Here is a 16,884-nt window from a genome sequence, read left to right on the forward strand (position 1 = left end):
TATTTCATTTTCCCCTTATTTTGAAGTGAGGCATTGGGTCACATTTTTGTTATTAAAAAAACTCTAATATGTGCTCACATGATAAGGTATTGCTTTAGAGGTGAATCCTTGGAAGGTGAAGTCTTATCGTCTCCCATAAGGTCTTTTAAAGGCTTACTATAAGGTATTTCTTTAGAGGTGAACCCTTGGAAGGTGAAGTCTTATCATCTCCCACAAGGTCTTTTAAAAGCTTACTATTATGATGTCAAGTTATTGTTGGTAGGGATTCATGTTTCTAAGATGATGAGAAATCACACCCACCCAATGTTTAGTAGTGGCTCAAATCATCACTAGAGGCATTATTGAGAGCTTTATAAGCTCATTTATTTCCCTTGCTCGATAGGTAGTATAAGGGTATTGAGAGGTGTAAAAGGAGTAGTAAAAGAGGTAATGAAAGTGGTAAAGAAAGAGTTGAATAGTCGGAAGAAGTTGCGAGTCATTTGATCCTTCAGATTTGTTTATTTTATGTTTTTTGATATATTTTCGAGTCAATATTCTATTTTCATTCATAATATTTAGATAGTAACTTTAATTTTGTTTAATCTATATGCCAACATAAACTATTAATATTTTGATATATTTGATAATACACTTAACTTCAAATCCTACTTATAATCATTCTATTCTCATTAATACTTACATCATGAATCATTACATCATGAATCATTGATAAATTTTACCAATTACTCTTTATTTTTTACTTTTATTAATACAGTTCTTTTACAATCTATATTTTCCCTAAATCATTGATTGAAAGAAATAAATAGTTAAGAGAGGCAATTGTCACATTCTAGCCACTTATGTATCTTTCTTAAAATGGAAGAGCTTATGCCATTACTAAATAAAGTAACTACAACAGATAAGAACAAGGCATCTTGTCCTTGCTCAAAGTTTATTGGTTGGCTTTTTTTTCCTTCAAAGTTTTACCCCTCCGCAATCTTTTTTTCTTTTAAGACCACTTATTCCTTTTGCAATAAACTTTATTCAACACACATGCCTCCATATTCAACGAAGTCGGTAGTCATGGTAAAATCTGATTGGCCGAATCATGTCGTGTCGTTTTCCACTGGTAAAAGTAATCGAGGAGCATAAAGTGTTGACGCAGAGGAAAAAGATGGAGGGAATTTAAAATTTAGGTGGATATTATTTCGTACCCAACACACCCTCGTTTAGGTCAGACGGGTGGGCCAGAAGAGGGTGATAATCGAAATGTTTCTGTACAAAATATGACGTTTGATTACAGGAAATCCTGAATAATGCAGTAGAAGTAGAAGGACAGGCATGTTTCACGTGTAAATTGAGGTACAGGTTAACAGGGAAAATAACGGTTTGAATCTCGAAGGAGATTTGCAGGGCCGCGTGTTGCGAGCTGAAGAAATCAAGGGTTTTTGAGCCGGACAGCTGGTGATTACTGTGGAAAATGGTGAATCAGAATGACTTCTGGTTTTAGGTCGGGCCCGGCCCGGTTCCTACCAAACAAGGAAGCTTTAGCGCTAAAAATAAAGAGCAGGTAGCTTTAACATTGATTGAAAGGGGAAGGACAATCAGTTCACCAATCAGGTAAACCCTAAGACATGGATATGGAAGTTACAGCTACCAAAGAACAGTTCGAGGATTACCTACTCTGTCGGCCGATGATGAGGCAACGTGCCATACCAGAGGCCACAGCCAGTGCCATGGCGAAAGGTGGCAGAATATCTGTGATTGCAGATCAATTTGCTTTTCCAAATCAAGATTTTGCTTTTCTTTGTTGAAATGGTCTCAATTGCTTAAAATAATCAGCTTCGAAGACCTGTTCGTAAAGACTCAAAGTCTTACAATTGCTTAAAATAATCAGCTTAGATTTTTCATAAAGACTCAAAGTCTTACAAATGCTTAAAATATTCAGCTTAGATTGTTCATAAAGATTCAAAATCTTACGATTGCTTAAAATAATCGGCTTAGACTGTTCATAAAGATTCAAAATTTCTGAGAAATGACTGGATCAGACTGTGTTTCTGGAAAATTTTGACAGATCGAAATATTCAAAAAGATAATATTTGTGACTTCGATATATACTTACTAAAGACAGATGCAAATACATGTGGAATTCAATTGTTTCCGGAAAAAAACAGCTTGTACAGAGTTCTTCAGTCGTATTTAGTCCGAGCCCTGTGTTCAAACCCCATGGACGATGAACTAGCGCAGGGTAGCCCTACAAACCCTCGCAGATCGCAGACGGCGCTGAGGTTATTCGGCTTTGAGCTTGCACACAAGGCCGAAGAAATTTGCGACGATGAGGAGAGTTCAAGCACAGCGCAGCTGGAAACTGCAAGTAATTTACCGTCGGAGAGCCGATCCTTCGAATGTCAATTCTGCTGCAGAGAGTTCGGAAACTCGCAGGCACTCGGCGGCCACCAGAACGCGCACAAGAAAGAGCGCCGGCAAGCAAAGAAAGCACAGATTGAGGCCACACGCCGTGCTGCCGCCGCCGCCATAGCTGGGAACAATCTTTACTCCTTCTCGCCTGCGGTTCACGATTTCACCGTTCCTGCGCTTCCATATGCGTTAGGGTTTCGGCAGCCGCAGGCAGAAGACGCTGTTTACGGATCGGGCCTGCAAAATTCTTTCTTGTCCGGAACAATTCACCCGCCCTGGTCTTACGTTTCGCCGTACTATGGATTGTCTTCATTTGCCAGCTCCAACATTTATTCGCCCTCTTTACCTCCGGTGTCTGCAATTCATGCCGGCGTTGAGAGCAGATATTTGCAGCTTCCTTCTTTATCGTACCAACAGGAAACAAATTGCATATCAGTAGGTACCAAGGTTGAAACCGCGCAGATGCATAGATCAAATTGTATCATCGAGGATAAGGGATTGGATCTCCGCTTAGTTCTTGGTCCCGCAGAACCATAAACTAACGATTCCATCTAATGGGGTAAGTTATAATTTTTCAGACAGGTGATTTTTCAAAAAATTGTAGTTTTTTCTGAACAACTGATCTTATTAACAATATGAAATTTCCACAGATTCCTGAATTTTTTAGGGTTTCTGAATTTTAATGGCAAAAAGTTACAGTTAAAATCCAGCAATCTATATACATTCTTATTGTTTTTTAAAAGGAAAAAATGAATTAAAAAATTTAAACGAAAAGTAATAATAATCTTTTATGAATAGAAATTAGAATTTTAAAATTAAAAAAAAATTCAATCCTCTTGCAGTATCTGTAATTTTGAGATTTTAGTACAGGGTTTGAAAGTTTAAAAGATGGGGTTTAAAGTCACGCAAATGCTTCAATTATAATTTTTTTTTGATTGATATAGATCAATTATAAATTTGTTATGTGATACAAATATATGTGAGGTTCTTAGATTTATTTTAGATTTGAAATTATATATATATTTAAATTTTTAAAAAATTATTGTTAGAAAAATAGCAGTTCAATTTTTTTCACGACATCACATTATATTTGTATTTAGATAATTTTATTAAGTACGAGTTTTGAAAAATATTTAAGGGAATAAAATTCATGTGACATTCAGGTGCAAAAATGGGAGAAACAAGCAAATATGATTTTGTGAAGATAGTGAATGTTTTCTCATTTGTTTGTGAAGGTGTTGAAGATACACCAAGTCGCATTGTTGTCCGTAAGGATTTTCTTTTGAAATGTCCAAGGGTGTCTATGTTTCTCTTCAGTGCAATGGATGTACTTCAAGATGAATACTTCCTCAATCTACTTAAATTTGGTTATGTATAAGATTCCTTGATCTTAGAGGATAAATCCAACAATGCACTAGTAAGGTATGAATTTTTCAAGGCCTTAGCCTTAGTTGGCATATTGTTCTTATTTAAGAAACTAAAAGAAGTCCTTGCAATTGCTTGTATTTTCAATAGTATGAATTTAAGCCTCATTAATGATTATGTTCTTACCATGAAAAGTATTGTAAAATACCACAAAGATGAAATTGGTATTGATTTAGTAGCCAAATTGAAAGAGGAATTTCATCTTGAGGCATAAACTTGAGTTGCCCCTTTTCTTTCTCCTCTAATTATTCTTGCTTTCCTTCTAGCTTTTACATCTTCTTAGCCTTTTCAATGTAATGGTTCCAACTCTTTTGCTAGTGATTATTAGTGTTGTATCTTCCTAGACTTAATTTTTTTATTTTAATATGATGAAATTTATGCTACTTAAAAATTTATTGAACTTTTTCTTTTTGTTGTGCTATCAATAGTAAAAATTTCTTTATAATCTTATTAAGTTGAAATGCAATATCATTTTATATTTCTAAATGTTATATACAAGTGTAGGTAGTCTCACTTTTTATAAAAGAAATTTAGTTGACATAAATCTAGGTCGTTCATTAACCTAGATTTGGATAATTAGCTAGGAATTGATAATTCAAATAGTATTTTATTAAAATTAAATGTGAGAATATTTGAGTACTTAACATTTGAAATAATTTAAGGAGATGTTAATGTATCATATACTTGATTCAAAAATGCTAAAAAAACAATTCTTTGATGTGCTTGGTGGAATTATAAAAGATTCAAAATTTAAATACGTGTATGCTTCTAGATTCGACCGTGTGAGTTTTTTTGCATCAACGTTTCGGATCACAACTTTGATCCGAAATGTTGATGCAAAAAAACTCACATAATTGAATCCAGAAGCATACATGCATTTAGACTAATGGATTGTGGAAATCTACTGTCATTGATTCAAAATTTTCTAGTGGCCTAAATTTTATCTCTTATTATCAATCTTGAGCCCCATGGAAATTACCTACTCCATGAGATTTATCATACAACTTATAGGATTGATATGGTTGACTACACAGCTTTACAAGCTACTTCTATTGATCAGGAATGTTTGGGGATACACAAGGTTTGACAATATTTTGGAAATACCCTAGAAAAGCTATTAGATTGCAAGGGTGAAGTTCTCCTCATTCAACCCCTTTGATAAACCAATTTTATAGCCTTAGAAAAATATCAAAGAAAACAAAATAAAAATTTAGTGCTATAGATGTAGATATGTTTGTTTTAGTGCTCTAAATGAAGTGTTCCTAAATTGAATCATCCTTGTAATTGATTATCTAAATAATTTTTAATTTGATTTAAGTTCCCAAATAATATCTTCAAATACCAAGACATGAGAATAAATTGTGCAAATGTGTACCAAGTTAGATAGGGATAAACAATATTTCAATTTAAATTTCAAAATTTGGGAGTTAATTCAACATGGCTTGGGATTGAACTAGCATGTCACAAGATTCACTAGTATAGAAAGACATGGTTTACAAAGTGTGCCATGTAGTATGGCACTTCAAGAATGACCATGTGGTGTGATCAAGATCTATTTAGCTATGATGATTAATATTTATATTAGCACTAGTACTTATTTGTAGTCTCAACATAATAATGATGATGAAGTACATGTTTGTGTAGGTTTTTTATTTTACCTATGTTAGGGGTATTTATTATTCATACACATTATTTAAGATTTCTTAGGTTTTTAGGAGTGGTTAACATGAAGACACATGATGAAATACATTAGCTGCATGTGTCTCTATCCCCTACATATGCGAAGTTGAGTTACACACCCTCTTTTGGTTTGTTGTGCCACCTCTCATAGCTACTTTTTTTATTACCTATGTAAGTTGTGGGTAACTGGGCATGCTACCCACAACACAAGAGTTGGATGAACATGTCTTTTTCAATAGGATATGCGGCTGAGAGTCTTTCATGTACAATTTCTGCTATAGCCTCCTTATTTTCAAACCAATACAGCTATGGTAAATCTTCTTGCCCCCAGTGTGGGTGTGTGAGGAAAATCGATTTTGGTTTCGAAGTTGTGACATGAATGGGTGCTATGCCTGATTTTATTGATGCACTTGAAGAGTATGATGAAGCCAACCAAGTGTTGATCTCATTAGCTGGTGTTATGCTTGTGCTTGAAGAAGATGGTGTAACAATATGGGTATTGATTTCATTAGCTGGTGTTATGCTTGTTTCTGTCACGACATTGGCATTTGATGATGGTGCACATATAATTTTTGACAAGTTGTCCTATGTAGTATGATCTAGATTGTTGATTTTATTGATAAGGGGTTCATGAACAACTTGTGTATTGGAATCATGAGAGAGACTAGGAGAAATGATAATGGGATCTTGTTTAGGAGGTGGATGTTGGATGGTACTTGAAAGAACATCTTTCTCTTGAGAAACAAGGGTGTTATTATGAGTTGAATAGAAAAGAATGAGGGGATCATAATACAATTCTTGATAGGTGGAGTCTTCATAAAAAAATGGGTAGGATGAAAAGGTTTGTTCTTGATCTTGATTTATTTCATGACTGATTTCTTTTGGTTTTGGATTGTCTTCCTGACATAGGGAAGGAGTTTGGATATTCATGGGAGATTATTGGAAGGTTTCAACCTTTTTACTTGATGAGAAAGGATCTTGAACGAGACTCTCTTAATCATGACTTGGATTAGATTGGATTTCTGCTATGGATAGCCCTTGGGAGATTGTGCTATTGGATGAAGATAGCGTGGATTGGTCTTGTGTAACCTTAGAGGATGATAAAATGGTGGATAGATGTGGTTGATTTGGACTTTGGTTGAAAGGGATTTGATTTTGGTTGAAAGGAGTATGATTTTGGTTGAAAGGAGTATGATTTTGGTTGAATGAGTTTTGACTTGGACTTTGTTTGAAAGGGATTTGATTTTGGTTGAAAGGAGTTTGAATGTTGGGTTGTTGTGAATTTTGATTTGGACTTTGGTTGAATGGGGTTTGATTTTGGTTGAAAGAGGTTTTATTTTGGTTGAAAGGAGTTTTATTTTGGTTGAAAGAGGGTTGATTCTGGTTGAAAGAGGTACTTTGAGTGTTGGGTTGGTGTGAATTTTGATTTGGACCTTGGTTGAATGGGGTTTGATTTTGGTTGAAAGAGGTTTGATTTTGGTTGAAAGGAGTTTGATTTTGGTTGAAAGAGGCTTGATTTTGGTTGAAAGAGGTGCTTTGAATGTTGGGTTCATATGATTGGTATGATTGATATGTTGGGTTGAAAGAAGGTTGACATGACTCTAATGTTGGTTAAATTGAGGTAGGAATGATTTTGTTGAAGAATGAAGGTTGGCATGTTTGAATGGTCTCACAAGAAGAAGAAGGTTGGCCTAATAATGATTCCCTTGTGGTTATCACCTCCCTCGTCATATTTTCTAACCAACCCCTATGGTTGCTAGGACTAGTCATGTCTCTCATTTGTTGTTGCAAAGTATTGATTTGTTGAGATAATGTTTCTATGGATGGCAACAGAATAGGAATAGAAGAGATGAGTTCTTCACCTTCCCTACAAAATGCATAACACCAATCCATGATGTTTTCTTGATTGGTTGAACCTAAGATCACAATATGTAAGATTTTTTCTTCATTTCTAGAATGTTTCAAAAGTTTGATTTGATGTTAATGTTGACAAGCTTGTTTGCTGCAGGGTTTTGATCTTGTTGATATTGAAACTTGACTTTGTTGAGGGATTTGATCTTGTTGATGTTTTTGCCAAAACTTTGGTTGAGATTCCACTTTGTTTTTGGTATTTTATAAAATGTTTGAACTTGGTGAAATGTAGCAAAGGACACAATAGACACATCAAAAAGAATAAAACCATGAAAAATAATACTTGTTTAAGGAACTTTTTTTCAAATTCCCATGAATGTTGGAGTCTTTTTCAAGACCCCATTTTTGTTTTCATTGTATTTGGGCAATTCAATATCACATCAAGTAGACTCTACTAAGGTCAAAAGGTCACAAGTATTATCACAACCCACATCTTGATACTCTGTCAGCTCAAACAACCCTATCACACCCTAAGGTGCACCCATTTTTTGCCTTTTTTTTTGGAAATTAGACCAAAGAAGATTGCTCCTCAATTGGCCCATTAGCCTGAGAGATATATGGTGTCTTGGGGGCGGATTCTTCCCCACCCTTGCACTGTGATAATTCAAGTGTCTGGTTACTGACTCAGTTGGGATTCCATTTCCTAAGGTGTTTAGAAAGGGTTCCGTTAGAGTGGTCATAATCAACAACATTTTAGACTCTATTGAGGGAGGTCTCCCAGTCTATAGAGGTTACGCTCTACAGATTTTAATGTATCGTATAGGCACTGAGGGAGGCACAACGCCATTGTGACAACATGTAACACTTGTCGCATATGATTTTCATCATATACACATTTATTTATAGTGGCCTGGATTAATTGGCTTTAGCCGTTGTCACTTGGGTCGTTCCCTTCTCACTAACCCCCTCAAGGCAACTCGGGAAGGTAGGCCCTCTAAAGGATATAAGTACAAAAATTGACTGAAAGCATAAAAGAAGAGAGTCTGGTTTTCTGATCACCCATTGAAGGGGAGAGAATAATACCTATCCCTTCGAAGACAGGAAAAATAAAATTTCTTTTTATCCTTCCATTGCAATGACTTTCTATTCTAAGTGGAGATGTTTCTCCACACAGACATGGTGTTCATTTTTAACTTTCATAGAAATTTGTGAAAGAAAACATGTTGTTTGTGGTTTATTTTACTTGCATGAAATTGAAGTGTTTCTTGTTGGCATTATTGGCATTAAGTTGTCATTGATGTCAACTGGTTTGGCAAGGTCATCAGAAAGTAAGAAGTGCTGACTGATGTATACACATAAAAATGGCTTAGCAATTAAATAAATATTTAATATTTTTTTAATAATTTTTCTTCTATTAAATAATTAATTTGAAAAGATTAATTTACTTAATTCATTTCATATCTTTCTATTAATTAATTTAACTGAAATTTTTTATTAATTAATTCATTTATCCTTTTCCTCTAATAAATTAATTAAATATATAATATTTAATTATTACTCAATCATTTAAAATATCTAATATTTAATGGTTATTCTTCTATCCTATACTCTCAAATATTAAATGATTTCTAAATTATTTAATTTCATTTCCAACTCATCTCCCATCTCCACTTCATCTTTCCTTTGCCAACTCATCTATCATATGGCTAAATTAATTCAACAAAATTAAAATAAAGAAAACATTTATTAGCCACTTATCTTCAACCTCCAAAATAAATGAAATATTGTGTACGTACACATATTTCCTAACTTTCTTCTATATTCTCTCTAACATCCCTATATCTTAGGAAGTACTTGAGTCCACTTATCCTCTCATGCCTAAATTCTCTCCAACCATCCCTAGATTCCCTCAATTAGCAACCCAGTCAAGGTGAGATGAGTGACACTTGTCTTCTCCTTCCCCCTTTCTCTCAACCTTCACCTTTGCTCACAACCATCCAAATCTGCAGATCTGATCATGACCATTGATCTAGGCCACATCATCTTATCCTCTCAAAGTCTATAAAATCAGGAGTTTGAGTTGAGAAAGAGTTAGTCTTCAAGTGAGTTTTCAAGTTAACAATTTGAATAAACTTATGCATCCATGAGTTTAATCTTGAAGCAAATAGCATAATCATTTAGCATTGCATATCATAGTATCAATTAACTATCAGTTATCAGTCCATTCTTCATATGCCATCTTGGAAGCTATCAGTGCTTGTCTGAGAGCACATCATCTGCAACCAAGAATAGTGGAGTTAGTACACAATGAGACTTAAATCGTGAAGGTAAAAATAGTGTTTTTATTTTAATATCAATTTCATGTAGTTTCATTGGTTGAGTTTGGATTTCCTATAGCATTTCCTTTGTATTTTGTGAAACTAACATGCTGCAGGTAGTATTTTGATTATGAAATTCAAGTCGACACATTTTGGTGCCCACCGTGGGGTTGGAGCCTCACATATATCTTTCTAGTATCCTGTCTAGTTCTCGCAAAAACAAGTTTAACACATTTGTAATCTAGATTCATGCTTGTGTGAGTTTGGACAACACTTTTATTTAATAGATTAGCATTTTTGTCTTTCAGGTTAGCGCGTTTGATGTTTAGGTTAACGCTTTTGTCTACAAATCAACACATTTAATCCTCAAAGCAGCGCTTTTGTTTCACAAGTTAACGCATGTGTCATTTCGGTTAGCGCTTTTGTCAGTGAATTCTTGCTTTTTAGTCCACAGAGCAACACTTTTGTGCCGTAGGTTCACAATTTTGTCCTCTAGGTTAGCGCTTTTGAGGTGAAAGACAACGCATTTGTTAAGATAGCTCTTCTATTTGTAACTAACAATTTTTTTTCCTGCAGGTCCGAATGTCCAAGAACTTAAATTTTTCAAACTACTGACATATCTATGTGCAGGGTTGTTTTTAAACAAATTTCATGCATGTCCTCACATAGTTAATGAAGAATTTTATTTTGGAAAGTAACACATCATATCTTGCTCATTTAGCTTAACTAAGGGGATAAATTGACAACATGCAACTTGCATTTTGAGTAACTTCTTTAAAGTAGTTGCACATATGGTTTAGAGGGCTAAAATAAACTTGTGTTTTCCATGCTTGATGAAGTAATAGGTAAGTATGCTCTCACCCTCATACGGTGATCATAAAACCAGACCTACTTTCTTTTATGTGTAACCTTTAGAGGGCCTACCTTCCCGAGCTACCTTGAGGGGGCCAATGAGAGGGGAACAACCCAAAGTGGAAATAGGCTAATACTGAGTCCTTTCAATCCACTCTAAATAAATTGTGTTTGTGACGAAAGTCACAAGAAACATGTGCTGATAAGTTCATACCGACACTATGTTTTCCCATAAACCCTATGGAGCGTAACCTCTATAGGTTGGGAACCTTCTATATTTACAGAGCTGAAAGTGCCGCATGTATGGCCACATGACCGGAAGCCTTTACTGAAAACCACTTGTACTAGTTGCCAAAATCCTTCTAATTGTTGGCCCAAGAGGTCGGACCTCTAAAGCGGCTCACACACATATGGTTCTTAGTAGAGATATAAAGTTTGCCATGGGGAGTTTTCATGGAAACTGGTGCTTGGCTGCCCTAGAGAAGTGAGTGCCGAGGGTGGAGCCAGTGGGGTCAAACATCTAAATATCTTCTTTGAATAGTGTAGCCTGGGGGGAAACCCCATGTGAGATTCAACAGTTATTGTCTTAGCCTACCATAAGATTTGTACTTGCTTGTGCATTTTGTTTTTCAAACATTGTGTCTTCTATGTCTATAACATGCTCAAAATGGTAAAAAATTGAAGAAAATCATCATCTAAGAATGAGCAAAAATCCAACAACTTGTTGGAAGAATTGAAAAGAATCCTTGAAACGTAGTCAAAGCAACGCTTTCAAGCAACAAGATAGTGCATTTGTCCCATAAGTTAGCACATTTTGAAAGTTAGCACAAATGCTTTCTCACATTTGAGTCAAAGCATATCAAACCAAAATTTCAAAACGAGTGTCAAAAACACTTCTTAGAATTGCCTTTAAACTATCACACATTTTCAAACTAGTTGATAACTGGGTCACCAATCCAATAGGCTATTTCCAAAAGGTTTCCATAAGCAGAAAACATTCAACAAGCTATTGATTCAAACATCTTAAGTGCAAAAATCAACATCATTGTCAGTTTCTCATCAGGATATATCAAATCCTCTATCACGAAACTTGATCAATCCACCTTGTGTTCATTACCTTGGATATATCTTTCCTATTTTGAACCTAGGTTATATCAAAATCAGAATTGCACCCACATTAGAATCAAGAAATTTTTTAAATCATCATATGCTTATATGAATTTTAAGTATCGCCTTAAGAAAAGAAAACCCAGTTATAAAGCTACTCATAAAAGGATAAGATTCTTGTATATCAATCACAAGATCTTATTAAAACATAGGACATTCCTACACCATTTTTTTCACTATTTACGTGGCTGCGAGATAGAATTTGATGGAGAAATTTTACAAGGATGTGATTTTAAACAAAGAGATGCTTTATCACAATGAAAAAACAATAGTGGTAAAATCAACAAAGCATACCTTCCTAAACCAATAATCACCTATTGAGTTGTCTTTAGAAAACTTCAAAATTTTGAAACGATCACATGCCAGTTTGGACTAGAGCTCAATACGAACAATTGAGAAAACAACAAAAACAAATGGAAGAAGAAGATAATCCGATGTTCCAAACTTTTGGGTATACGGTTGTTGATGAAGAATAGCACCATTAGAGACCTTGAGAAAGATTTGAAATTTGATAGACTAATGAAAAAATTATGAGCCAAGCAAAAGGAAAAATATCTTTTGATGTTGGCAAAATCAGGAGCTAAATTGCCACAAGACTTTAACATAGAAAGCGTGAAACAAGATGCAGAGGCAAGTAACACTCAAAACACAAACGATCCAAATAATGAAGATATTAACAAAGAAAGCCATGAAGAGACAAGAAAATAACATGATGACACAAGAAAAGAGCATATTGATAGAAGAATTTATGACGAGACAAGGAGAAACTGTATGGATAATCCGTTGTTAAAGCTCACTCAGCAAATGCAAATTATACAATAACAGATACAAGATATGCAGAATGGAACAAGCTCCAAGAAGTATTCATTGGAAGATATTTGCTCGTATCCTTTTGATAAAAGTTTGAATATGATACCATTTCCACAACATTGCAAGATCCCTAAATATGACAAATACGATGGAAAATATGATCCTCAAGATCATATTAGGGAGTTTTGTACTATGAGTATGGAATTTGCACATGACAAAACTTACCTGATGCATCTATTCCCTAGGAGTTTAAATGGACAATCAATGGAATGGTTTTCAAGATTACCATCTAGAATCAAATCTTTTGAAGACCTTGTGAATAGGTTTATTTCACAATACTCCTACAATGTAAGGAATGAGATAACAATGCTGGATTTATGCAATGTTAATCAAAAGAATGGTGAATCTTTCATGATTTTCTTGCAACGATGGAAACGAATGTTTAATAGGTATCCAATAGATGTACCTGATCAATAAAAGATGGACATATTCATTGATAATATTATCAGCGAAATGAGGTATCGTCTAAAAATGCAATGCCCTCCTTCTTTCGCCAAGATTATTGAGAATGGTCTAAAAATAGAAGATGCGACGGTAAAGAAAGGAGAGCTAAAACTTTACAATAATTCTTACAACAACAATAACCACAACAACAACAACAACACCAATGATAAACCCAAGTTCTGGTCAAAGAATAGGAATGCCATCAATGGAGCAAATGACGACAATTATGCTACGAAAAAACAACCAATCTTTAATCTATCAAGTCAAATCCCAAACAATAACAATCAAGAAAACAATAAATCCGAGTCTTTCTTCTCCAATCCTCACAGAAAATTCACAAACATTGGAGAACCCTTGGAATCAGCTTTGAAAACTCTTCTTGTGAACAAACTGATTATTTTATTAGAAGTAAGAATTTATGAACCACAAATCAAACCGAATTCGTGGAACGACAATTATTTTTGTAATTTCCATCGAAATAAAGGACACCAAACTAATGATTGTCAGAGATTGAAACATCTTATCTAAGATTTAATCGATAATGGAACTATCACAGTGGATAGCCATAAGACAAATTAATCACACCTAGCCTTCAAAACTCCGCTTCCAAACTATGAAAAAGGTGAACAATCCAAATCAAAAGATGACAAAGGAAAAGACAAAGTGAACTACACTTATACATATGATGATGTGGTAAATATCATCATCGTTAAGGATAACATACCTTCAGAACCAATCAACACTATTATGAGAAGTAAAGCAAAGGTCACATTTCCAGGTATAACAAATGAATCAACCTCCACTTCACGACAATATAACTTACTAGAGCAATTACAACTAATACCTGCTCAAATATCAATTTTAGAGCTTCTCAAAGTTTCACCTATGCATAAGGAAATTTTGGAAAAAGCTCTAGTATAAACAACAGTTTCAAAAGACTTGGATGTGGATCAGTTCCAAAACATAGCGGGACACCTTATAGCTCCTCATTGCTTATCATTTTTAAAAAATGATGACGTGTCCTTGCAACATCCTCACAATGCTCCCTTACATGTTGAAGTCACCATTAATAAAACTCATGTCAAACGCGTACTCATAGATGGTGGAGCTAGATTAAACATTTGTGCATTAAGTTTAATAAAGGCTTTGGGATATTTAGAAAATGTAGTAGATCCAAAGAAGAAAATAACCATTAAGGCTTATGATGAAGAGGAGCATTCTTCTAAAGGAACTGTGGTGTTACAAATCAAAATAGGACCTGTGGAAAGGAATACATTATGTCAGGTTCTAGATTTGAATCTCTCTTATAACATTCTTTTGTGAAGGCCATGGATTCACAAAATGCAAGCAGTTCCTTCTACATATCACCAATGTGTAAAGTTTCCTCATGAGGGACTAGAGGTCACTATAATTGCAGACTCTAGCCAATATTGCAATAATCTGAAGCCAACACAAGATACAAGAGTTCCACATAACAGAGAATCAATAAATCCTACCAAAGAAATTCAAGAAAAGTTATGGGAAACCTTCGAGAAAAAGCTCAAATTAAATGATGAAGGAATGGGAAAATATTCTTTACATAATTTTCCACTTTTAGCTAAATCATATGGAAAGCCTACAAATATCCAACCACGGATCTTAGAAAAATCAAAAGAAATGTTTAATGGAGCATTTGTTAGAGCTGGAACACTTGCAAAAGAAACTGAAGACAAGGACATTCTTGGTTGGTTGTACAAAGATAAAAATGAAACTATAGCAACAGCTACAAAAGTCAATATTCCCATAGAGCAATATGGCAATGGTTATAAGATCATGCAAAAAATGGGATATGAAGGAAAATGATCAATTGGTAAGCGATATCAAGGTATTTCAGAACCTATTTATCCTCAATCACAATCTAAAGAAGATAAATTAGGACCTGGATATTCAAAACCACATCAAAAGCACCATAATTATCAATAGCCAAAGTGGATAAAGAAATAAGTCTCTAAAGAAGAACAATAGCAAGAAAAGCTACATCAAGCAGCAAAAATAGTAGCCAATAAGAAAAAACAAGAAGAACATGAGAAACAACAAGAAGAACTTGCAATCAAAAGAGAAGAAGAATCTTGTAAACAAGTTCAAGGAATATGAGCAAATGCAAAATCTGAACAAGATATTCCAGAAACAGTAAAAGCAGAGATGGTAGAAATCAGAGAACTATTTGCACCATGCAAAATTCCTGTATGGTACAGTGGTGTAATCCTAGAGAATGGCTCATAGACAAATTCAAATGAATATGAATGGGGTCTAGATATATCATCTAGTGTATCAGGTGAATAAAATAATGAAGAGCAAGCAGCTATCACAAATGAAGACTTGTCTTTTACAAAAAAAAAGATAGAGTTAGAAAGAAGACAAGAAGAACTCAGAATATAGAGAAAAGAGGCATATACAAGACAACAAAAGAAAGAGAATGAAAAAGACCAAGAAGTAACACCACAAGAAGCACAAAAAAAAATTGATCAAGCATCGGGAAATATCAAATATCTATCAAATGAGGAGCAAGATGTACCAAGGTATGGAAGAACCATAGAACAACTAAGATATAGTCAAGTAGGATTGACTATTAGTCTAGAAAAAGATGAGTTCGAGAGAAGACAAAAGATAGCAAAAGAATCTTCTATATCATGTGCACAAGTATGTCAAATTCAAAATACAAATGAATCTATTAAAATTAATCAAGAAGGAACTTGTAGTACTAAAGACGTGTGTGTTGATATAATTCATTCATTTAAGGGACAAAATACTAATACTGATTTTGTTAGAGCTAATTGGAGAACACTTGGGAGAGACTATCCTCAAGATCATTCTATCTATGAAATTACCTAATCTACGCCAAATTATGACTATTATGTCATGAAACTTGAAGCACCTAACACTGACGATGATTATGACTTACCCCTTCTTCATCCAAAACTAATCGATTGGGATAACCTAGAAAACCCTAAATTGGATGTCTTTTCCAATGACCATGACTTAGCTGTGTATCTCAATGCTGTTGAACCCATAACCCCTAAGATATCTTCCATCTTAGAATCAAGTAAAGTTTCTTGCAGTCAAGAGAATGCCAAACTTTCTAGTCGCAAAATTGAAATAAAACAAGGAAAAAGACCTAGTGCTGAAAACCATTTCATGGCAACACTAGATCAATCAAAAGGAAAAATAAAGGACGTATTTGACGGTGAAAACCTCTTTGAGGTGCCAAAAGATGGAAAGTTTGACATCCTCCCTGCATATTTTCAAGATAGATCTGCTATTCTAATAGAACCAATAGAAGCAATAAACATTGGCGCACCAAAGGATCCCAAGATACTTCATTCTACTACATCATTATCAAATGAAGAGAGGAAAGACTACATAGAATTCTTTAGACAAAGACAAATAAATTTTTCTTGGTCCTATGCAGACATGCTAGGAATCTAGATCTTATCATGCATCATCTCAATGCGGATCTAAAAGCAAAACTAGTTAAACAAAAGCTAAGGAAGATGCATCCACACATCGTTCTCCTTGTAAAAGCTGAGTTAAAAAAACTATTAGATGTGGGTTTCATAAGACTTGTTGCCTGTCCAGAATGGGTTTCAAGCATTGTGCCAGTGTCAAAGCCAGATAAAAGCATAAGAGTCTGCACCAATTTCAGAGATTTGAACAAGGCATGTCTCAAAGATGATTTCCCACTACCCAACATTGATATAATTGTGGACTTTTCAGCAGGACGAGATGTTTTCATTAATGGATGGATTCTTAGGATACAATCAAATATGAATCGCCCCTGAAGATCAAGAAAAGACAACATTCACCTATGCATGGGGTACTTACAACTGGAATGTTATGCCAT

General features: G+C 34.6%; 1 protein-coding gene across 1 annotated transcript; it reads left to right on the forward strand.

Annotated features, from left to right (window-relative positions):
- The first annotated feature begins 832 nt into the window (after window positions 1–832).
- Window positions 833–4,135, forward strand: LOC131070561 (zinc finger protein JAGGED). Its single transcript, XM_058006126.2, has 2 exons — window positions 833–2,956; window positions 3,561–4,135. Exon 1 carries the CDS (start codon window positions 2,206–2,208, stop codon window positions 2,932–2,934), a length of 729 nt encoding a protein of 242 aa, XP_057862109.1. The 5' UTR covers window positions 833–2,205; the 3' UTR covers window positions 2,935–2,956; window positions 3,561–4,135.
- Window positions 4,136–16,884: the final 12,749 nt, after the last annotated feature.

Source organism: Cryptomeria japonica, chromosome 2, assembly GCF_030272615.1.
Source record: "Cryptomeria japonica chromosome 2, Sugi_1.0, whole genome shotgun sequence".
Lineage (NCBI taxonomy): Eukaryota > Viridiplantae > Streptophyta > Pinopsida > Cupressales > Cupressaceae > Cryptomeria > Cryptomeria japonica.

Excerpts from the sequence above, each read along its gene's own strand:
- LOC131070561 (XM_058006126.2), top strand. The coding sequence starts at position 2,206 with ATGGACGATGAACTAGCGCAGGGTAGCCCTACAAACCCTCGCAGATCG.